The sequence below is a fragment of the Neomonachus schauinslandi genome, chromosome 16 (genome assembly GCF_002201575.2).
Source record: "Neomonachus schauinslandi chromosome 16, ASM220157v2, whole genome shotgun sequence".
NCBI classification, from domain to species: domain Eukaryota; kingdom Metazoa; phylum Chordata; class Mammalia; order Carnivora; family Phocidae; genus Neomonachus; species Neomonachus schauinslandi.
Window position 1 is genome coordinate 2,650,146 of NC_058418.1, and position 23,837 is coordinate 2,673,982.

Genomic DNA, 23,837 nt, shown 5'->3' on the forward strand with positions numbered 1-23,837 from the left:
TATGTTCCCGGTGGAAGAATCTAAGTTCAGAGTCAAAGTTGCCATCTGTGGTGGAACTGAAACTCAATGTATGGACTCTGGAAAACAAACTGAGGTTTCAGAAGGGAGGGTGGGTAGGGGGATGGGGTAGCTGGGTGATGGGTATTAAAGAGGGCACGTGTTGTGATGAGCACTGGGTGTTATGCACAACTAATGAATCGTTGAACACTATGTCAAAAGCTAACGATGTACTATATGCTGGCTAATTGAGCATAATAAAAATAGTAATAATAATCATAAATAAAACCATAAATCATCAAAAAAAAGAAACTGAATGTTGGGTCAAGGGTTCCTCTTATAGTATTTCCAAATGGGCATTTCCTGTTTCCAGAATCAGGCTGACACCATGATTAGCTCATACTGAACATCTCCATTTGATCTGGAAACTGGTCTCTCCCTTGACTTAAATAACACAATTCCTGTTACTTAGGGCCCCACATCTTCTACATCTGGAGAATATCCCACTTGAAGCTAGTCTATCTTACCTCAGAACCTGTGAGCGTCTCTGATGTCCACGTGACTCCCCAAGAGCTCATTATATGCTTCCCAAATCACCCAGAGAGCACTTCTCCCTTGTCCCTCATCGGTCAACCGGGCTGTCCTTTATTTTCAGAGTTTGCCCTGGGAAGAAGTATTCCTGGATGTACAGAAAAGATTCAAGGGGAAGTAAAATATAGCACAGATAGAGGGAAAGCATCAGAATTATTTAACATCAAGAGAAGGGCCAAAAGCCAAATAGAAAATTGGGCAAAATAATAAAAAGAAAATTCACAAGATAGATGAGATGACCCTGAATCATATGTATGTTATTTATGGCAAGTCAGTCAATAAGTTATTTTTCAAGATTGGTTTGGACATTCTATATTTTTTGCATTTCCATATTATTTTTAGAGTAAGCTTGCCAATTTCAACAATAGCAACAACAAAGACAACAGAAGTGGGATGGATCATGACTGGGATTTATCAACTCCTTAGATCAACCAGGGGCATATATAGGGCCAGGGGGTGCATGGAAAATCTCTGTACCTTCCTCTCACTTTTGTGGTAGACGTAAAACTTCTCTGAAAAATAGTTTGTTGCAAGTTTTTAAAATGCTCAACAAAAATTAAGTTCTAGATAGTGTCAGTAAGGCATGAACAATTTCTTATAGAGGCAACAGAAAACCAGACAACATTTAATTAAGACAATGAGGTATTTACGTATATTTGAAAATGTTGGATTAAACTGTGTAACATTTGGAAAAGAGAATGCCGAAGTTTTTTAAAAGGCTATTGGAGTGGCATATTCTAAAGGATAAGTACAGATTTGGAAATGTATTTTTTTATTAGACCATGAAACTGATCAAATGTAAATTTGTACAAACTAAAAATGGAAAGTTTGGGTGGGTGCTAAATGTAGTGATAGCAATAGAATCTAGAATCCATAGATGCATTCTACCATCGCTTCTAAGTCAAAATTGTCAAAGGATTGTGGTTCCTTCAAATCCAAGCTCCTACTTCCCAAGACACTCACTAAGAAAATAAAGTCATGCTTTCTAAAGTGTTCATCCATTTAATGTATTCTTCTATCAAAAGCTAAGATGGGAATTTTAAAGGTGGGGATGGGGGCTTAGGCACAGATGGCGCATCCACAGTCATACCGCTAGGACTCTGTAAAGGGACAGGCCTGAAATTACAGCCCCCACCACCATGAATTACAGTTTACAGGACAGGGTGTGCTGGGAGGAGGATGGCCCACTGTGACCAAGGAGAAGGCTTTGTGAGATTACTTGAGGTGTTCCCCCGTCAGGAGAGCACACCCTTGATCCCGTACTCTTCGTTGACCCAGAGAAGATGGGAAATGGTCAGGTGGGGATTTGTCTCTTCCACAGCTGTGAGCAGCATCTGAATCTCCTCGTCAAAAGGAGATTTGCAAAGCCTGGGAAAATAGAAATAAAGTTTTCTTGACTCTACACATGATTGTTCACCTCTCTACATCCCAGTGCCTACTTCCAAGCCATTCTTCCCGAGAGGTGCCTGGCAAGATCGTTTTGAGTGTGCAGAGAAAGCACATATTTTTCCTAGAGGATAGGAATGTGGAGAATAGGGATGTGATCCACTCTGTTCCTCCTCAGGATGTCATCCAGGGGCCTGGCGTATGGAGGGCACCCAAATATTCATTCTACGGATGTCAAATACATACACATCACATGCAAATGTGACGTTCAGAACAACGCTGACTGCTGTGCTTCTAGGAAAGTGCCTCTGGATCAGAACTGCTCAGCCCTTTATAGACCCAGACACCATGTCTGAGCTGATGTTCCCTCCTTATGGACAATGTGAGCAGGCGGTGGTGTTTACCATAAGGCAGTGGTTCTTGCCTGGGGCAATTCTGCCCCTCCGAGGACATTTGACAAGGTCTGGAGATGTTCGGTTTTTTTATTTCAGGGAATAGATGTTATAGCTCTTCTGTTTTAATTTTCAATTAATTTATTATTATTTTATTGAGATATGATTGACATAGAACATTGGGTAAGTTTCAAGTATACAACACATTGGTTTGATACATCTCTAAATTGCCAAATGATTGCCAACTTAGCATTAGCTAATACCTCCATCATGTCACATTATCATAGTTTCTTTTTTGTGGCGAGAACAACTGAAATCTTGTCTCTTAGCAACTTTGAAGTTCCCATTTTTGATCATCATGACTGAGGGAAGGTGCTGTGGGCATGTAATATGCAGGGAGAGGCCAGGGATACTGCTCAGTGTCCCGCAATGCTCAGGACAGTCCCCACAGCAAAGGACTCCTGACCCAAATGTCAGTCATGCCAAGACTGGGAAAACCTACCATGGGCTGACCTCACTCTGAGGGAAAGAACATCCATTCACCCGAGCTGCTGCAGGGCACAGTCTAGGTGGTTCAGGGCCTCACGCAGCACAACCACCCCATCATGGTCCAAGCTAATCCAGTCCAGATTCAGGCTCTTCAGTGATCTGCAGATAGTGAGAACTGAGGCCAGGGCCTCACAGCAGGTACTGGTGAGCTGACACATTTCCAGCCTGCAACAGGGAAACACACACCAGAAGGCACACCACTGTGAGATGCCAAATCCCATGCCTCACAGGGCACTTTACAGTCTAGTCTAGTGTTTTTCAACCAAGGCCACTGTGTCTCCTGGGGGACATGTGGCAATATCTAGAGACACTTGACACACCTGGGGAGTAAAACTGGCATCTCATGGATAGAGAGAAGCCAGGGATGCAGCTGCATATCGTACAATGAGCAGGACAAGACCCCCTTCCCCACCACAGCAAAGAACCACCCAGTCCCAAATGTCAATAGGTCAAAGTTGAGCAAGCCCTGGCTTCATGGGATAGCATTTTACTTATCACATCGTTCAGGACACACTTGTTCTTAAACTTGCTTCCTTTACGTACCACCAATCCTTGAGGTTTTCCTATTCTTGAAATAGGTACGCCTTCTCATAAAGGCAATCAGTGGACACTCACCCAAGATTCTCTACAGTCCGGATGCTTCAGAGCTTCACATAACTGCTCGACATCTGCGTCTTGGATGTCATTGCTCCCTAGTTTCAGGGTCTTTAGTTTTTCATTGCAAACAAGAACAGCAGAGAGGTCCTTACAACAGAGAGAAGTGAGGCAAAAATCCACCAACCTGGGGGGAAATACACACCAACAGACACAATCATGAGGTCCCACCTCGCAGGGCTTGGCTTGTTTTCATTTATTCATATGAAGGAAGAAGTACCCAAGTACTTCTGAGATGGTGATGGTGATGGTTCCATGACTTCACAGGCCTCTACCTTCCTGCCCAACATGCTGGACTGCAATTCTGCCGCCTGTCTCTGTTCCCCCCGCGGCCTCGGCTCCCGTTCTCACTGATTGCAACACTCCTGCCCAAATATCAGTGGGGTTACTCCTTCACCTCCTCCAAATCTCTGCACAAATGTCACCTTTGGTGAGGACCTCCCTGAATATTTTATAGAGACTTACGTCCCCAGTCTGTGTCCTACCTCTGAGCTCCCCACAGTACTTACCACCTGCTAACATACGTGTACATATATTCATGAGTCTGGTATGTGCACACATGTGTGTATAAGCACACAGACACACATATACACACATGTGTGTCTGTATGTGTCTGACATCTACACATGTGTGTGTATGCGTCTCTGTGGTTCTCAAACAGGAATGACTTTTGTCGCTCCTCCCCGCCCCAGGGGACATCAAGCAATGCCTGTAATTTGGGTCTGCCACACTGGGAGAGAGGGTACTACTGACATCTAGTGGGTACGAGCCAGAGATGGTGTTAAACACCCTACAAAGCACAGGGCAGCCACTCCCCACAACAAAGAATAATCAAAGCCAAAATGTCAATAGTGCTAAGATCAAGAAACCATGATATATACACACATACTTGCAGCCCACACTTGTGTGTGTGTGAGTGCGTGTGACACTCCATAAAACTGACATCCATGGAAACAGAGATACTGGAGCATTTCATTTACCAATTCATCTTATCTACCCAGAAGAGTTTCCAGTGCCCAGGAGAAGCCGTGAATGATATCTATGCTATATGCCTTCTGCCATCATTTACTGAGTGCTTGTTTTGGGCAAGCCATTGGTAATAGTACTTTACATATGCTATTCCCGCTGGTCACCTCGATTCTTTGACGTGGGAAATGCAATTATCCTATGTCACACTGGAGGAGAGGTGAGGCACCTCACAATTCACCCAGCTAGCCCAGGGCACTTGGGACTCCTGGTCTTCTGGAGGCCAGAGACACTACTTCAGAGTAGCATGTCCTACCAAGTCCTCTCAAGCTCTTTGGTCAAGCTCACACCCGTCAGCGCCACTGGACACTCCCACAAGTATCAGGCGGGGTCAACGTTCAGCCTTGCTTTCTTTCAGCAGACCCCGTGATTTTGCCCCTTCCCATTTCCTTCCCAGGATGCTGATATCCAAAAAAAGGAACTCTGACATTCAAGCAAATCATAGCCAGACATACCACAACTGCTCAATATTGTAGTTTGGATGCTTCAGTGCCTCACCAAGAGATGCCACTCCATTATCTTTCAGGAAATTTGACCCCAGATCAAGAAAGGACAGGGATTTGTTGCACAGAAGGACTTGGAAGATGTAGTCACAGGCCACAGAGGTGAGGCAACAGCACATCAGTCTGCAAAGACATATACACACTCAACCAGTCAACCCGCTCAAGCTCTTCTGGTAATATTTTCATGAAGCCACATGCAAAACTTGCAAGTCATTCCTCATATTCCATGGTCATCTGAGAAAAGTAAGAGGATTAGAACATGCGGCAGCTGCAGAAACACAGAAGCAAAAAATGTGGACTATGGAATAGGGCTTCTCAAATTCTGGAATCAATTCCATTTACAATAGCACCAAAAGACCACAAGATACCTAGGAATAAACCTGACCAAAGAGGTAAAGGATCTATATCTAGAAACTACAGAACACTTATGACAAATTGAGGAAGACACAAAGTTGGAAAAACATTCCATGCTCATGGATTGGAAGAATAAACATTGTTAAAATGTCTATGCTTCCCAGAACAATCTACTTTCAATGCAATCCCTATGAAAATGCCATTGACATTTTTCACAGAGCTGGAACAAACAATCCTAAAATTTGTATGGAACCAGAAAAGACCCCGAATCACCAGCGGAATGTTGGAAAAGAAAACTGAAGCTGGGGGCATCACAATGCCTGACTTCAAGCTATATTACAAAGCTGTGATCATCAAGACACAAAAACAGACCCATAGATCAATGAAACAGAATAGAGACCCCAGAAATGGACCCTCAACTCTATGGTCAACTAATCTTTGACAAAGCAGGAAAGAATATCCAATGGGAAAAAGACAGTCTCTTCAATATATGGTGCTGGGGAAATTGGACAGCTGTTTACAGAAGAATGAAACTGGACCATTCTCTTACACCATACACAAAGATAAACTCAAAATGGATGAAAGACCTCAATGTGAGACAGGAATCCATCAAAATCCCAGAGGAAAACATAGGCAGTAACCTTTTCAACATTGACCACAGCAACTTCTTTGAAGACATATCTCTAAAGGCAAGGGAAACAAAAGCAAAAATGAACTTTTGGGACTTCATCAAGATAAAAAGCTTCTGCACAGCAAAGGAAACAGTCAACAAAATTAAGAGGCAACCCATGAAATGGGAAAAGATATTTGCAAATGACTCTACAGATAAAGGGCTGGTATCCAAGTTATATAAAGAACTTCTCAAACTCAACACCCAAAAAACAAATAATCAAGTCAAAAAATGGGCAGAAGGGGCGCCTGGGTGGCTCAGTCATTAAGCATCTGCCTTTGGCTCAGGTCATGATCCCAGGGTCCTGGGATCGAGCCCCACATCGGGCTCCCTGCTCTGCGGGAAGCCTGCTTCTCCCTCTTCCGCTCTCCCTGCTTGTGTTCCCTCTCTCGCTGTATCTCTCTCTGTCAAATAAATAAATAAAATCTTTAAAAAAAAATGGGCAGAAGACATGAAAAGACACTTCTCTGAAGAAGACATACAAATGGCTAACAGACACATGAAAAAATGTTCATCATCATTAGCCATCAGGGAAATTCAAATCAAAACCACATTGAAATACCACCTTACACCGGTCAGAATGGCAAAAATGGACAGGGAAAGAAACAACAAATGTTGGAGAGCTTGTGGAGGAAGGGGAACCCTCTTACACTGTTGGTGGGAATGCAAGTTGGTGCAGCCACTTTGGAAAACAGTGTGGAGGTTCCTCAAAAATTTAAAAATCGAGCTACCCTATGACCCAGCATTTGCACGCCTGGGTATTTACCCCAAAGACACAGATGTAGTGAAAAGAAGGGCCATATGCACCCCAATGTTCATAGCAGCAACATCTGCAATAGCCAAACTGCGGAAAGAGCTGAGATGCCCTTCAACAGATGAATGGATAAAGAAGATGTGGTCCATATATACAGTGGAATGTTACTCAGCCATCAGAAAGGATGAATACCCAACTTTTACATCCACATGGATGGGACTGGAGGAGATTATGCTAAGTGAAATAAGTCAAGCAGAGAAAGTCAATTATCATATGGTTTCACTTATTTGTGGAACATAAGGAATAACATGGAGGACATTAGGAGAAGGAAGGGAAAAATGAAGGGGGCGGGGAATCGGAGGGAGAGATGAACCATGAGAGACTATGGACTCCAAGAAACAAACAGGGTTTTAGAGGGGAGAGGTCTGGGGGAATGGGTTAGCCCGGTGATGGGTATTAAGGAGGACACATACTGCATGGAGCACTGGATGTTATACGAAAACAATGGATCGTGGATCACCACATCAAAAACTAATGATGTATTGTATGGTGACTAACATAACATAATAAAATGAAGAAAAAAAAAAAAAGAACTTCTCAAACTCAACACCCAAAAAACAAAGAATCCAATCAAGGAATGGGCAGAAGACATGAACAGACACTTCTCCAAAGAAGACATACAAATGGCTAACAGACACATGAAAAAATGCTTAACATCACTTGCCATCAGGGAAATTCAAATCAAAACCACAATGAGATACCATATTACACCAGTTAGAATGGCTAAAATTAACAAGACAGGGAACAACAAATGTTGGCAAGGATGTGGAGAAAGGGGAACCCTCTTACACTGTTGGTGGGAATGCAAGCTGGTACAGCCACTCTGGAAAGCACTACGGTGGTTCCTCAAGATGTTAAAAATAGAGCTACCTTATGACCCAGCAATTGCACTACTGGGTATTTACCCCAAAGATACAGATGTAATGAAAAGAAGGGGCACGTGCACCCTGCTGTTCATAGCAGCAATGTCCACAATAACCAAACTGTGGAAGGAGCCAAGATGCCCTTCAACAGATGAATGGATAAAGAAGATGTGGTCCATATATACAATGGAATTTTATTCAGCCATCAGAAAGGATGAATACCTACCATTTGCATCGGCATGGATGGAACTGGAGGGGATTATGCTAAGTGAAATAAGTCAAGCAGAGAAAGACAATTATCATACAGTTTCACTCATATGTGGAACATAAGCAATAACATGGAGGAGTAAAGGGGAAGGGAGGGGAAAATGAAGGGGTGGGGGTAGAATCAGAGAGGGAGACAAACCATGAGAGTCTCTGGACTCTGGGAAACAAATTGAGAGTTGTGGAAAGGGAGGTGGGTGGAGGGGTAACTGGGTGATGGGTGTTGAGGGGGACATGTGTTGTGATGAACACTGGGTGATATGCGCAACTAATGAATCATTAAACACTACATCAAAAACAAATGATGTATGGGGCGCCTGGGTGGCTTAGTCATTAAGCGTCTGCCTTTGGCTCAGGTCATGATCCCAGAGTCCTGGGATCGAGCCCCGCATCGGGCTCCCTGCTCAGCGGGAAGCCTGCTTCTCCCTCTCCCACTCCCCCTGCTTGTGTTCCCTTTCTCGCTGTGTCTCTCTCTGTCAAATAAATAAATAAAATCTTTTTAAAAAATGATGTACTATACAGTGGCTAACTGAACATAATAAAATAAATAAATAAAAATAAAAATAAAAAATCTTTAAAAAAAAACAGAGCATCTCGGAGGCTAGAGCAGGTTTCTCAATCTCAGCACTACTGACATGTTGAACTGGAAAATTCTTTGATGTGGAAGCCATCCTGTGTGTTGTGGGATGTTGAGCAGTATCCCTGACCTCCACCCACTAGATAAGCCTGTAACATCCTCCCAAGGCAATGATGACCATCAAAAATGTCTCCAGACACTGACATTCCCTGAGGGACAAAACTGCCCTCTGTTGAGAACTAATGATCTGAGAAGAACCTGATTTGGGGTACCTCTCACCCCCAAAACAAAACTGAAGTCAAGCATATGGATGGTCTGTTCCAAAGAGGCAAAGTTTCCAGCAATAAACATCTACACCTGACCCCTGGTTTCCTAGATCTGTTCCCCAGTCCTTATGGTAAAGTAGAATATTAAAACCTTATGCAAATGGCATAATATGAAATAGAGCAAAATACTAGGGAATTCTGTAAGTTCCCCCTGAGTAGAGAGAGCTAGAGTAGAGAAAACAAATGTTATGATATGGAAACAGCTCAGATGAGGAACAGGATCTATAGAAAGCCTGTGTGTTCGAACAACTCTTATGCATGGAATGTGCCTCTGTCTCCTGAAGAATCTTGACCGAGTTACAATTAACAAAGTGTATGTGAATCCATTAATTATATTCGCAACTGTTACAACAAAGGAGAGATGTGCTGAACTAGGAGAGAGAAGAGCATATTCTCCAAGTGGGTTTAATGAGTTGGTTTTGTTGATTGCTACCTCTATGACTTCCCCCTTTTGCTTTCTGCTGAAATATGGATTGAGCCTGCCTAGAAACCACCCAACCATGGGAGGAGCATCCCAGATAATTTTCAAGAGGAAGAAATGATTTGGAGCAAATGGCTTCCCTTATGACCTCCACGTGGTCACCTACCAGATTCACAAGAGCACACTTGTGATCATTAATATGATTTCTCATTTTAAGATGAGTATGAATATTTTCAGGGGGAAAAAATGGAGTTCTGATTTTGGCATGGTTGACGTTGAGGGCAGAACCAAGAAGAGGCAGGTCAGGGGTCCACAGGAAGTGAGGAAGAAGAAAAAGAAGAAAGAGAAAGAAGAAAAAGAAAAGAAAGCTGGAACAAACTTTCTGAGAGGTCTGGAGATGCTGAGGTGGAAAGTTTTCAACGTTGGAGACAAATGTTGATGGGGGAAGGAAATGGGCATATTCAAACTGTGAATTCCATGCTGGATGAGAAGCATCCCCACGCATGGACAACCCGAGACTTACCTCAGCTCATCTCTGCTGTACACTGGGTGCTTCAGCATCTCACACAGCTGCCTGACATCCACGTGCGAGAGGCTCGTGCCAGGCAGGTTCAGGTATTTCAGATGAGGGTTGTGAAGAATGGCCTTTTGCGAGTAGAGGCCACTTCCAAGGTGAGAAGCAAAATTATACCTACAAAAGATGGGGAAAAGGTGGACTCACACCATGGAGTCCAAGCACAAAGTAAGAACCACCCAACCTTTCCTGCCTGCCACACTTAGGGTCACAACACCGTTAGACACCTGGTTACTCCCACCTATACATTCTCTCTCTCTGGGATTTTCAGACAACGGACAAGCGCAGAAACCCAGCCTCTGGGTCCTCTCCTGTCTCTCCTAGTCCTTGCACATCTGCACACCACCACACACACTAGAAGTGAGGCGAGCCAGACTGATCCCGTATTAAATCCTAAGCACCGTCAGGACGGGGACACTATGCTTGCGCCTCTTTGCATCTGCAGGTCCAGCATGGAGCCTAACATACAAGGGAGATGCAGTATTTGAATCCATGCACAAGACTGCACTCCCCAAGGAAAGGATCCATTTGTTTAAAAACTATGGGGTTTTTGGTCCCTAAAGGAGACAATCATAATAACAACAGAAGACCATATCTGCAGTTGTTGAAGAACCAGGTTCCAGGGTTATAGAAAACTGGACTCCAATTTTTGCTTTTCTCCTGGATACTTTTGCAAGGTTGGGCAAATACAGATTAACTTCTTAGTTTCTTCATGAAACAAATAGTATCATGATGGTTACAAAATTAAAATTTAGGGGTGCCTGGATGGCTCAGTCGGTTAAGCGTCTGCCTTCGGCTCAGGTTATGAATTTAGGGTCCTGGGATCAAGCCTTGCATGGGGCTCCCTGCTCAGCAGGGAGTCTGCTTCTCCCTCTGCCTGCCACGTCCCCTGCTTGTGCTCTTTCTCCCTCTCTGTCAAATAAATAAATAAAACCTTTTAAAAAATTCAATTTAATTAATTTAATTAAATGTATTGTGGTGCCTGGAACATGACCAATGTATGTTGGCTTTGATCTGTAAAAGCCATATATGTATTATATTTTTATTTTATATTCATTTGTATGTGTTCATAAATAGAGGCCACATAAAATGTGGCTCCTGGGGTCACAACTTGAGCACACCCTGACTTCTCCCCTCCTGATCAACTTTGAGAAGGGAGATTAAAACAAGCAAATATTGCACCACATTGAAACACCAGCATGGGAATTACAAACAGCCCAGAGACCAAAGACAGATGAGAAACAGACGGAGGAGGGAAATGACAGCCTGGAAGCCTTTTGGCAATTTCTGGCAGAAATTGGGTCCCTAAATGTGGGCACTTCCTGCCCAGAGACGGAGGGAGCAGAGGGCTGGCAAGCGGGGCCTGCAGGGGATTGAGGGAGAGGGTCAGCACAGGCAGGAGAAGACAAGCTGGCCAGCCAGCAAGGAGACAAGGGGCGCCCATGATATCTGGAAACCTGTGTGAGACACGGAGGCATACAAGGGCAGCCCCCAAGCCACCTCATTCCTGAAAACACGGATCTGCCACCAGGCAGCTGCCACAGACTCCAACTTTGGGTGGCAGCAAGGGCTGAGTCAGCAGAGAACGCTGGGGGAGTAATGGTGATCAAGAATCACCCCCATCTAAGCCATCAGACTCGTGGAAAGGAGACAAGCTAAAATCGAAGGGTTGACAATAACACAGTTGGTTCACTTTCTGCCTTCCTGAGAGTTAAGGAAAAGGAGTCTACAAAGCAAAAAAGCACAGGATTGCAATCCTCAGCACCCTGTGACATTCGTGAGCTAAGAGCCAAGCACCGCAGGGGCCAGATGGGCTCACCCCTGCCGACCCCTTCACCACCTGTGTGACCTTGGCCAAGCCCCTTCCACTTCCAGGTCTCAGTTTCCCCATTTGTTGGGAGGAAAGGAAAGTGCCTACCTTGGTAGGTTGTTGTGAGCACAGACTGAGTTAATGAATGGAACCCCTAGGGCAGGTACTAGACATGCCCAGTGCTCTCGTGCCCATGAGCACCTTATCTCTGCGTGAGAATTAGAGACCCTGCCTTTGGCCGTGGCTTCGACAGAGCAGCGGAGTCCAACAGTGGTCCGTGTGAAATCTACCTGAAATGATGGACAATCACTGATGAATTTTGCTGTTGGCACACAATGTTACATTAGTTCAGGTACACAACACAGTGACTGAACATCTGTATGCCCTATGCTGTGCTCACAAGTGTGGCCACATCGGTCACCCTATTACAATACCATCGGCCAGGGGCGCCTGGGTGGTTCAGTCAGTTAAGCATCTGCCTTGGGCTCAGGTCATGATTCTGGAGTCCTGGGATCAAGCCCTGCATCAGTCTCCCTGCAGCCGGGAATCTGCTTCTCCCCCAGCTCATGCTCTCTCCCCAGACCGTTCTCTCTCTCTATCTCTCTCTCAAATAAACAAATAAAATCTTTTAAAAAAATAGAATACCATTGACCATATTCCCTATGTTGCTTCCCTTATTCCTGTGACTTCACTAGAAACCTGTATAATGAGCTTGCTAATCTTTTTTTTTTTTTAAGATTTTATTTATTCAAGAGTGAGTGAGAGAGAGAGCACAGGCAGGGGGAGTGGCAGGCAGAGGGAGAAGCAGGCTCCCCGCTGAGCAGGGAGCCCAACATGGGACTTGATCCCAGGACCCCGGGGAACATGACGTGAGCTGAAGGCAGACACTTAAACAACTGATCCACCCAGGCGCCCTAGCTTGTTAATCTTTCTTTAAAGTTTTAGGTCCAAACCCTATAAAAATCTAAGTTTATCTTGATGACATTAAGACAAATGGATTCAAGTTTTTACCTCCCTATTAGGGCAGAAGTAAGCAATTCTGATAGTTTTCCTGAACTTAAACACAACTCCCAAAAGTTACTTACTTTAGTAACCATTTGTCAGTTCTACAATTGAAAGGGTCCCAGTAAGTGCCAGGAAAATTAAGTTAAACAAACTTCCCACAGGCATCCACTATATTGAAATTGGTAAACTAGTAGGGATAAAGAAGACTCTGAAACACTACCAGAGGATTTTTTTTTTTAAAGAAATGACTTACAACTGAACAAGAATGAAAATGGTATCAATCTCTGTATCTGCAAGTAAAATGAGTCAGGCAGAGAGACAAATACTGTGTGTTTCCACATTTATGTGGAATCTAAAAACTAACTCCTAGATACAGAGAGCAGATTGGTGGTGGTCAGAGGTGGGGGCAGAGGGGTGAAGGGGGTCAAAACATATGAACATCCAGTTATAAGATAAATAAGTCCTGGAAATATAATGTACAGCATGGTGACTACAGTTGATTAAACCGTCTTGTATATTTGAAAGAAGCAAGAGAGTAGATCTTCAAATTCTCTTAAAGTTCTTTTTTTTTTTAAGATTTTATTTATTTATTTGAGAGAGAGAGAGAGAGAGAGTGCGAGCAAGCATGAGCCGGATGAGGGGCAGAGGGAGAAGCAGGCTCTCTGTTGAGCAGGGAACCCAATGCGGTCCTCAATCCCAGGACTCCAGGATCATGACCTGAGCCAAAGGCAGTCGCTTAACCATCTGAGCCACCCAGGCACATCTCTTAAAGTTCTAAAGAAAAAAAAATGTGTGGAAGATAAGGAAGAGCATGGAGGACATTAGGAGAAGGAAGGGAAAAATGAAGGGGGGCTGGGTATCGGAGGGAGAGATGAACCATGAGAGACTATGGACTCTGAGAAACAAACTGAGGGTTCTAGAGGGGAGGGGGGTGGGGGGATGGGTTAGCCCGGTGATGGGTATTAAGGAGGGCACATACTGCATGGAGCACCAGGTGTTATACGAAAACAATGGATCGTAGATCACCACATCAAAAACTAATGATGTAGGGGCGCCTGGGTGGCTCAGTCGTTGGGCGTCTGCCTTCGGCTCAGGTCATGATCCCAGGTTCCTGGGATCGAGTCCCACATTGGGCTCCAGTCCCACATTGGGCTCCCTGCTCAGCGGGAAGCCTGTTTCTCCCTCTCCCTCTCCCCCTGCTTGTGTTCCCTCTCTCGCTGTGTCTCTCTCTGTCAAATAAATAAAATCTAAAAAAAAAAAAAACTAATGATGTATTGTATGGTGACTAACATAATAAAATAAATACATACATACATACATTTAAAAATTTTTTTTAAATTTAAAAAAAAGAAAAAAAATGTGTCACTCTGTGAAGTGAAGCACCAGATCACTTCACAATGTATACATTTATCAAATCATCATGTCGTACACCTAAAACTAATACGGTATTATATATAAATTATACCTCCATAAAACTGGGGAGAAAATCTATACTCTACAAAGCTGGATTTGAGAAATAAACCAATAGACTCAAAGAAATAAGGAAAAAACATCTCCAATATTCAATGTGCATTCTCATCATTAAAGGGTACCATTAAAAGGGAGAGGATGTTAGTCTCAAATTTACTCCAACTTTGGACTCATAGAGTCTCTTGGAAAAGCCACTGGACACAACGACGTAGAGAGAACAATGAACTCAACTGGACAGAACAAGACACAGAAGCATGAATAAGCTAATAAATCAGTGAAGTTGTCCAAAGTAGCCACACACTCTTCAGTAACAATTTGGTGTTTTGTGATACCTACATGAGAGGTAGCATTGGTGTAAGATGGGAGGTGGGTAAGTAACAGAAGAAAGGCCCACACTCTAAAGGCATTCCCAGAGAAAAATACAGATACTTATTGACACAAGATCTTCTGCTTTAAAGGATGATCCTTAAACTATGCAACCACCACAAACTACCTGTGCCCTGTCTTCATCCAGCAAATCCTGACCTTCCAACCGTGGGCCAAGGTGTGTGGAGGGTATAGCTGTGAATGGGATGGTCCAGGACCAGGCACTCACAGAACTTATCATCCCATACTCAGGAGAGATGCAAGACAAAGGGGAAGACACAATTTCATGACAAGAGCCACAGGATGCAGTTATGGAGTGACTGGGGTGGGGGTTGCTCAGTTTGGGGGAGTGATGGTCAGAGAAAGCATTTGGAAGCGCTTGCCAAGCAGAAGTCTAGAGAAAGACTGTCCAGAAACGAGGAGAGCCAGAACAAAGTTTCCAAAGCAGAAATGAGCTTGGTCAAGGGCTTGAAAGAGAGTTACTGTCCTCAGGCCACAGCCTGATGTGGAGAATAAACGAGGGGGAAGGAAGGGATCAGACCACATGGCCATGCTCTTCTCTTCACGCCCAGTAGAATTTTTTTCCTAGTTATGGGAAATCAGGGAAAGGATTTTAAGGTGTATGTTATTTTTTAAGATTGCTCTGGCTTGTATATGGAAGAAAGAAAACACACATTGATGGAAGACAAAACAGGATCCAAGACACTGAGGCAGAGGTGATTGGAGTGACCATCCCAGGTGAGTGGTGCTGGTTTCTGGAGGTCAGGTGGCAGCTGCAGAGACTGAGAGAAAGGGATGGATTCCCTGGCTCACAGAGGGGTTATGGCCCAAGGAATCACAGACAGATTGGTCTATTCCCAAATACAATTACCTCCCACATTCCTCAAACCCCATGCCTGGACAGAGATTGGATTTGAAGTTCAGGGAATGAGCCAGGCTCCCCATTCTTTATTCATCCTAGCAATTACACTGTTTTTGTGGGTTTTTTAAGATTTCTATTTATTTATTTGAATGAGAGAGAGAGAGCACAAGCAGAGGGGAGGGGCAGAGGGAGCCCGATGTGGGGCTCAATCCCAGGACCCTGTGACCAGGACCTAAGCCAAAGGCAGACACTTAACAGACTGAGCCACCCAGGCTTCCCTCAATTACACTGTTTTAAAATCGCATGTATAGGAGAAGAAAGAGAAGGAATACTATTTCTTGATTCCAAGACATATGGCTAGATCTTTGGGAGGACAAATGGCCAAACTCATCATCTCTATCTTGTTTGACACTTAAAAATGAATCCAGTGATATTAAAGCTAAAGCTAAAGAACTTTAGGTATAATACCAATGACTGGTTTCCATGTACACTGTGAAGAGAAACTCTCTTCCTCATTTTGCAACCTGAGGGAAGACATGCACAATTTAATTCATGCCTTCACCTGGATGTGTCGAATTATTCATCTCCTTCATGTGGTCATCACATTGACCACATCTAAATTCACCAATAAAATTAATTAATTAATTCACCGACAGACCGCTCACTTTCGAGCCCACTCACAACCTCTCCCTTGCTATACTATTCCTCATATCTGGCACTAAAATTCATATGCTAAAAGCCCATTTATGAGCACACCAGTCCCCTACTTTAACACATTTCCCAGAAGAAAACAAAAGTTCAATGACCCACATTTTACTCTGTGTGGGGTCTTTACCAGTTCATTTCTGAGTCAGTTTCCTTATCTGAAATAAAGAACCCATTTTCATAATACAGGGATCCATTCATTCATTCAACAGATATTTAATGAGCCCCTACAAAGCTCTGTGTTTTGCTAGCTGGTGGAGATATGAGGACAAAGAGGTATCACCTCTCCCATCATGGTGGTGTACTCAACACAGAAACACTGTCCCCAAGACCTCCCCTGGCTTCAGTGACCTGCTAGGACCCACAGGACTTGGCATATAGTTGCACTCATGGCTATGATTGATTACAGTGCAAAGACAGAAAGCAAAATCCGCAAAGGAAAAAGGCACAAGGGCAAAATCCAGAGGAAACTAGGCGCAAGCTTCCAAGGGTCTTTGCCAATGGAGTCGCCATTGGACGTGCTAAATTCCCCCAGCAACACACTGTGACAATGTATGTGAAAAGTCATCTACCAGGGATGCTTGTTGGAGACTCAGCACCCAGGGTGTTTATCGGGATGGTCACAGAGGCACCCACTGCCCAGCACGAGCCAAAATCTCAGACTCACAGAAGGAAAACAAGTCTTTGGCATAAACCACATTGTTTACACAGTATGGGAACAGTGAGCCCTTCTTATCAGTTAGGGTGGTGGGAATTCTCCCCAAAACCCAAGTTCCAAGATGCCAGCCAAGAGCCAACCTAGTAAGCAGGCCTTTCTAAGGACAACAGTCTCAGACCTACTATATTAACTCTTCTGCACAAAGACAGCAACCAATAATTAGATGTGTGATAACTATGACCAAAAAAAGACATATAAAAAGTGCTTTGGGAGCATAGAAAATCTTCCATGAAGAAGTGAGCTTTGGGGCACCTGAGTGGCCCAGTAGGTTAAATGGCCGACTCTTGATTTCAGCTCAGGTCATAATCCCAGGGTCCTGGGACTGAGCCCCACTTTTGGGCTCCCTGCTCAGCAGGGAGTCTGCTTGAGATGCTCCCTCCCTCGGCCCCTCCCCCCCACTCTCTCAAATAAGGAAATAAATCTTTAAAAAAAAAGGAAGTGAGCTTTGAGCTGAAGGAGGAGTTACATTTAAGCTGAAAGAGATGAACTTCTGGGGGTGAAGAGAAGAACATGACCCAGGCAAACCCAGATATCCAAAGTACCAGGGAGTAGCTGTGTGCTCCTCTGGGCTTCTGTGTGTGATCTATATTAAGGTGACAGTGAGACCGTTTGAGGATTAAAAGGAAACAATACAGATAAGGAATGTGCCTAAAGCGGCCAGCTCTGTGCTAAAGAGCTGTTTTATAAATGCTGCCTAGTCTCTATGTCTATTCTTATTATTTTTCTCCTTCATGAACTTAAGGCTATTTTCCCATTGGTCCCTTCGTTACCTGGGAAACATCTATTCACCCATCAACATCCCAGCAAGTGTCACCAAATTCCCTCTGCGGCTCTCCAACCACTACATTTAAAACATCTGTTAGAGTTGGGGCACCTGGGTGGCTCAGTCGTTAAGCGTCTGCCTTCGGCTCAGGTCATGGTCCCAGGGTCCTGGGATCGAGCCCCGCATCGAGCTCCCTACTCCACGGGAAGCCTGCTTCTCCCTCTCCCACTCCCCCTGCTTGTGTTCCCTCTCTCGCTGTGTCTCTCTGTCAAATAAATAAATAAAATCTTTAAATAAATAAATAAATAAAACATCTGTTAGAGAAAAACTCCCAAACGTACCCCCAAACCAAAACACACATGGTCATGTAATCCAAACGAAAGACTGATGTCCCTGAAATGCATACTCTGCTTTAAAAACTTACACTTTCTTTGTGCCAACGTGAACTTGTAGCTTTCTACTAACAGGCTACACGCAAGTGAGCTGGTGCGCTGAGAAGGGGAGTGCTCTCTGGCGCAGAAAACCAAGCACTTCCCCATTAGTCCTTAGAAACTGACCTGTGGTGACTGGGGACTGAGCCCCTTGACAATGTTTGGTTCTGAAGTCGTCCCCCCCCCCATTTGCCAACAGTTTCTTCTTGCTCAACAGTATTATTACCTACGGTCAACCAGGCTGTACATGACATCCCCAAGGCTTTATTTTATACCTGTATGTTCTTATTTTTGGATATAGTTCTCCATTTCACTGGTGGATCACCAAATACCAACCTTCATTTACACCACAACTTACATTACACCACAACTAAGCATTGTTACCTAACGGAGGAAGAAGTATAGACTGAAGTATAGACTCCAAAACTTTTCTTGAGACATTGGATTGTAGCTCTGTGCTTACACATTGGCCTTTCCAAAAAAGCCAGAGTAGAAAGAATGAAACTCAGTTATTTAAAGAACGGTTAACATCCAACTTACATGAACTTTTGGAGTTTACAAACAGGCTGAGCCAGAGCCTTACAGAGAATCGCCAGGGAGGCTTCACTGAAATTACAGTTGTCCAAATCTAACATCTGGAAGTTCTTGTTGGTGGTGAACACAGAGCAAAGGTCTCGCCAAAAGGAGAGCTTCTTACTGAGACTACGGGGAGAACAAAGACTGTGACTCTCCAATGGCTCAAAGCAACTCAACACGTTCACAAAACAAGCAGAATGCCATTTTCAGGGCCCCTCAAAGCTGATGCATGGACACCCATGCCTGAACAAGGAGAGGGGCAGCCAGGTACACTGAGTCAATATGGCCTAGTGGTTAAGGAAATGGACCCTGATGCCAGAGTAATTGGGATCAAACCCCATCTGAACCACTTATTAGCTGTGTGACTCTGGACAAGCTATTCAACCGTATTCAGTCTATACTTCTTCCTCCGTTAGGTAACAATGCTTAGTTGTGGTGTAAATGAAGGTTGGTATTTGGTGATCCACCAGTGAAATGGAGAACTATATCCAAAAATAAGAACATACAGGTATAAAATAAAGCCTTGGGGATGTCATGTACAGCCTGGTGACCGTAGGTAATAATACTGTACTACATATCTGAAAGTTGCTAAGAGAGCAGATCTTAAAAGTTCTCATCATGGGGCACCCGGCTGACTCAGTCAGAAGAGCATAACTCTTGATCTTGGGGTCATGAGTTCGAGCCCCACGTGGGGTATAGAGTTTACTTTTTAAAAAGTTCTCATCGGAATTCTTAATCACAGGAAACAAACTGAAGGTTGCTGGAGTGGGGGGTGGGGTGGGAGGGATGGGGTGACTGGGTGGTAGACACTGGGGAGGGTATGTGCTCTGGTAAGCGCTGTGAATTGTGCAAGACTGTTGACTCTCAGATCTGTACCTCTGAAACAAATAATGCAATATATGTTAAGAAAAAAAAAAGAAGAAGAAGAAGAAGGTAGCAGGAGGGGAAGAATGAAGCGGGGGAAATCGGAGGGGTAGACGAACCATGAGAGACGATGGACTCTGAGAAACAAACTGAGGGTTCTAGAGGGGAGGGGGGTGGGAGGATGGGTTAGCCTGGTGGTGGGTATTGAGGAGGGCACATTCTGCATGGAGCACTGGGTGTTATGCACAAACAATGAATCATGGAACACTACATCTAAAACTAATGATGTAATGTATGGGGATTAACATAAGAATAAAAAATTTTAAAAAAAGTTCTCATCACAAGAAAAAAAAATTGTGTAACTATGCGTGGTGACGGCTGTTAACTAGACATATCGTGGTGATCATTTTGCAACATATACAAATACTGAATCATGATGTTGTGCACCTGAAACTCGTATAATGTTATGTGTCAATTATACCTCAATTTAAAAAACTAAAAACCAAAAGTGTGACCATGAAAGGTGATATATTTTTTTTTTGGAGGAGTAAAAATAATTTATTAATAGACTATCAGAACTGAAGTGTGAGTTGGTAATCTGAACCAGCTGGTGAAAAGACACAGGTTAGACCAGCAAAGAGGAGAAGCCCAAGGAAACCACTCACAAGCTTCCAAGAGTCCCTTCATGATAGATACGCTCAAATGCTATGGGGGCAGGGGGAAGCATAGTCATGGCAACAATAAAAGCTGCTTACCTTTCAACCTCATACTGGCCCCACCAAGTAGGTAAAGTGTCACGCTTCTTTATACAGATAGAAAAACTTAAGAAGTTACTGTTCAACATGACACAGCTAGCAAATGCCAGAGCCAGAATTCAAAGCGAAGTCTCTCTGGTTACAAAAGCCATGGGTTTTGGCGGGGGCGTTTTTTAAGTATAAGGATCCATGAAGTATCCACTGGGACCTGAAACAAGCAACAAGTATGGCGTGTGTGGCATGGGGGTTGGGAGAGATTATAGATGGACTCACTTTGTGCTGGATCCAGAGTCATCTGAGAAGACATTTTCTATACACAGGTGAAGTTTCTGCAAATTTTGGCAAAGTTTTAGGCAGAATGCAGATATCACCAAGTCTTCTGTGTTACCAATATAAATACTAACTTCCTCAAAGAAATCCGTCACTTGTGTTACAAACTCTTTTTCATGGGTCTCAAACAAACTGCTGAACAATTCCTGGAAATTCACCACCTCCTGACCAGAGTTATGCTGACTTAAACTTTTAAGGCATTGGGTTATTTCCTGCTTTATCTCTTTGGCCAGGAGAAAACCAAAGGATGTCTCCAGCATGTTGGTTATTTTTTCAGTTGAAAATGCAAACAAGAATGTTATCATCTGGGACAAGTGGCCTTGGACCTGACTCGTGCTTGCTGTCACAAGCCGGGTCACACTTCCAATGGCCGGGTTAGGATTGTCCTTGGGTTCTTTGAGCAGATAGAACATGGAGGCACAAAACTGTTGGAGGCACACATGTATGAAGGGAAAGCATTTGCCATCCCTTGAAGAGTCTCATGCCCATCCACATCAAGGCATCGGACTCAGATACCCCATTCCTCCTGAGGTCCCATGGCAAAACACAAACATGCGAGTCCATATTCCCTCTGCAGCCAAGGAACACAGGCCTTGCAGTCGGGCTCTGCTCTGCTTCGGTGGACAGTTCTCATTTCTTGATTTGAATACACTAATAAAAAAGGATGCATACAAAGAAGTGGTGCTTTCAGACACAATGTCAAGGTCTTCTCCTCTCTCCAGCGGCCATTTCATACAAGTACAGACCCGCCAGCATACCAGGGGATTATGACAGAAGAGAAACAGCGGCATATTGCCCCTCACAAAACTGAAGGCTTTCAGGGCTTTACTCCTCTCACGGAAGAAATGGTAGAAATACAGCTTCTTTTCATGTTCAGAGAATCCTGAGAGGGTTATGTATTTTGGACACTGCAACAAGAAATTTTTTCTCATGCCCACTATTCCCAATGCAATAAGCAGAGAAGACTCTGGAAGCATTTTTTTCTGCAGCAAACTGCTCAGGATAATCTGCACTGGCTGTCGCTGTCTCTGGTCATCGCACAACTGAGTCGTTTGCTCCAAGTCAAATTTCAGTTCCTCAAAGCTATCCATGATGAACAGGATCCTCTCCAGCTGAGAGAAGATGTCCTCGTCTGGCTCTGAAGACTGAGGCCAGTCCCTGGAGATGAGCTCCACGAAGCTGGTCTTGGTCATAGCGTTCATTTCACAGCCATTGAGGAAGAAGATAAATGTGAATCTGTCCTTCCATAGGTTCCCCTCTGCCCATTCCAGCATCACTTTTCTCAAAAGTGTTGTTTTCCTGATTCCCTCTGACATTGCAAGACCACAGTGGGTGAAGGCTCTCCTGCCTGGCTGGTGCTATACGCAGCATGCAGCTTTTCATACTCACACTTTGTGATTTCTTTGTAGAAATCATTGGGAACCAGAAGGCAGGTTTCCTTTTCCCATAGGAGATGGAATTTTTCCTTCATGTGATTTCTGTATGGGTTGGGTTTATCTGAGTTCACAGGGAGAAAATACAAGACAATTAAAAAGTGCACTCGTTGACACTCAGAATGACCCTTAGAGATTTACTTGTGCACATATGTAAAGACTACTGCATGTCCACGGATGACCAGGCTCATTAACTTAGTTTTTGTTAGGACCATAATTTATCTAAAATCATGTCCATGGAAGCACTTGACCAAAACTGGAAGCCTGTCTCAGAGTTATAGGCTACATAGTGTGAATTCCATTCCAAACCAGAAGGGGGGTGGTCGCATCTCCCCAGTAAAGAATCCACAAGCACTATATCATTTACTGAGTGTCCGCCGGGAACCAGGGTTGAGAATGTCCCTACCGATACCATGTCTTCCATGTCAATAACCCATCAAGACTCATTCTACTCCCATTTTACAAAAAAAGTGTTGGGAAAATATATCACTTGATTAATTTGCACTAGTGAATAAATATCAGGGTCAGGTGTCTGTCCCACATCTGTCTGACTTGAAACAATAAGCCATTTCTGTTCCACCATGCTGATCACAGGTTAATTTCAGAAACCAACCCCTGAACCACCATGCATTCAACCCGCCCTTATGATGTACCTTCCATGTTCAAGGCACCACATTATGGGAGGTCAACAAAATTACAAAAGTGGACAAGGATCATACCCTGCACCAGAGAAATATATGCCACACTAGGTGAGGAATGTCTGCATGCCTTCCAAGCAAAGGGCACTAATGGTTTTGTTCAGGGATGTATGACTAGAAAACATTCTTGGGATGTACCAATGGTCCTTCCTCTCTCTGGGGCAAAGGAAGATTTGTTTCTAAAAACAGGTCTTTCTTTCCCCTCTGGAGAAATTCAGAGATGTCTGTCACTCTCTGGAGACATGCTAGGGTAACAAAGCTAGTATCTGTCTCTGGAGGGCAGGGGACAGGGCTGTCAGCAGGCATCACCTAAGATCAGGATCTCTGACTCTATAGGTTCCTATGACACAGATCTGCCTGAGCTCACCTCCATAGCCCCCTGCTGAGAGATTCAAGGGATGAGAGGAATGGACATGAGCATGAATCTCATGTTCCTGTTGTGGGTGAGCAATGAACCTTCTAAATCCATCTGGGCTCATTATATCCTTTCAGACCAAACTTATGGACATGTGGCAAGCTGACCTAACAGTGGCTTGCTGCTTAGGAACTGCCTAAAAATGGGGAAACACCCCTTAGATGAGCAGGACACTACCCATCCACAGTCCATCACTAGCCCATGTATGCCCAGAGTTGGCTTGCAATTCCTCCATGACCTCCAAGCCTCCCTCAACCCACAACACATTCTCAATTGATGGAGGATGGCCACTAACTCAATAACATCACCCTCATTCTTACAAGCTCCCAGCAGACCAACCTTCCTCCATAGGTCACTGCCCCTTCACCCTACACTTACTTCTGATTTCCTCCTGAGCCTTTGTCCAGGGGTCACGCCGATCGATCTGTAGAAATAGGTTCAGGGTCACCTCCCATGCCCACTTTCCTCGGTAATGCTTGTCCAACAACTTCGCTAGATCTTCTCTTGAAGCCTTCTTTAACTCAGTCCACGGGATTGGCTTGAGGTCAAGTTGCAGAGGCTCTTGTTTGAGGAGCGCCTTAAATTTCCAGAACTCTTCCTTTCTGAGCTCCTCCAGGTACCACAGCAAGCCAAAGTCCGAAAAAAGGGATTCAGTCATCTTGTCCTGGGATTGTG

At 44.1% G+C, this 23,837-nt stretch overlaps 1 protein-coding gene across 1 annotated transcript; it reads right to left on the minus strand.

Moving 5' to 3' along the window:
• Window positions 1-1,823: 1,823 nt before the first annotated feature.
• NLRP9 (NLR family pyrin domain containing 9) lies at window positions 1,824-23,820 on the minus strand. The gene is given in 12 exon segments (XM_021682296.2): window positions 1,824-1,956; window positions 2,910-3,080; window positions 3,531-3,542; window positions 3,544-3,696; window positions 5,051-5,221; window positions 9,911-10,078; window positions 18,638-18,793; window positions 20,560-21,090; window positions 21,092-21,152; window positions 21,155-21,931; window positions 21,934-22,113; window positions 23,541-23,820. Coding segments are annotated over 12 exon segments (2,793 nt in total).
• Between the last annotated feature and the right edge of the window lie 17 nt (window positions 23,821-23,837).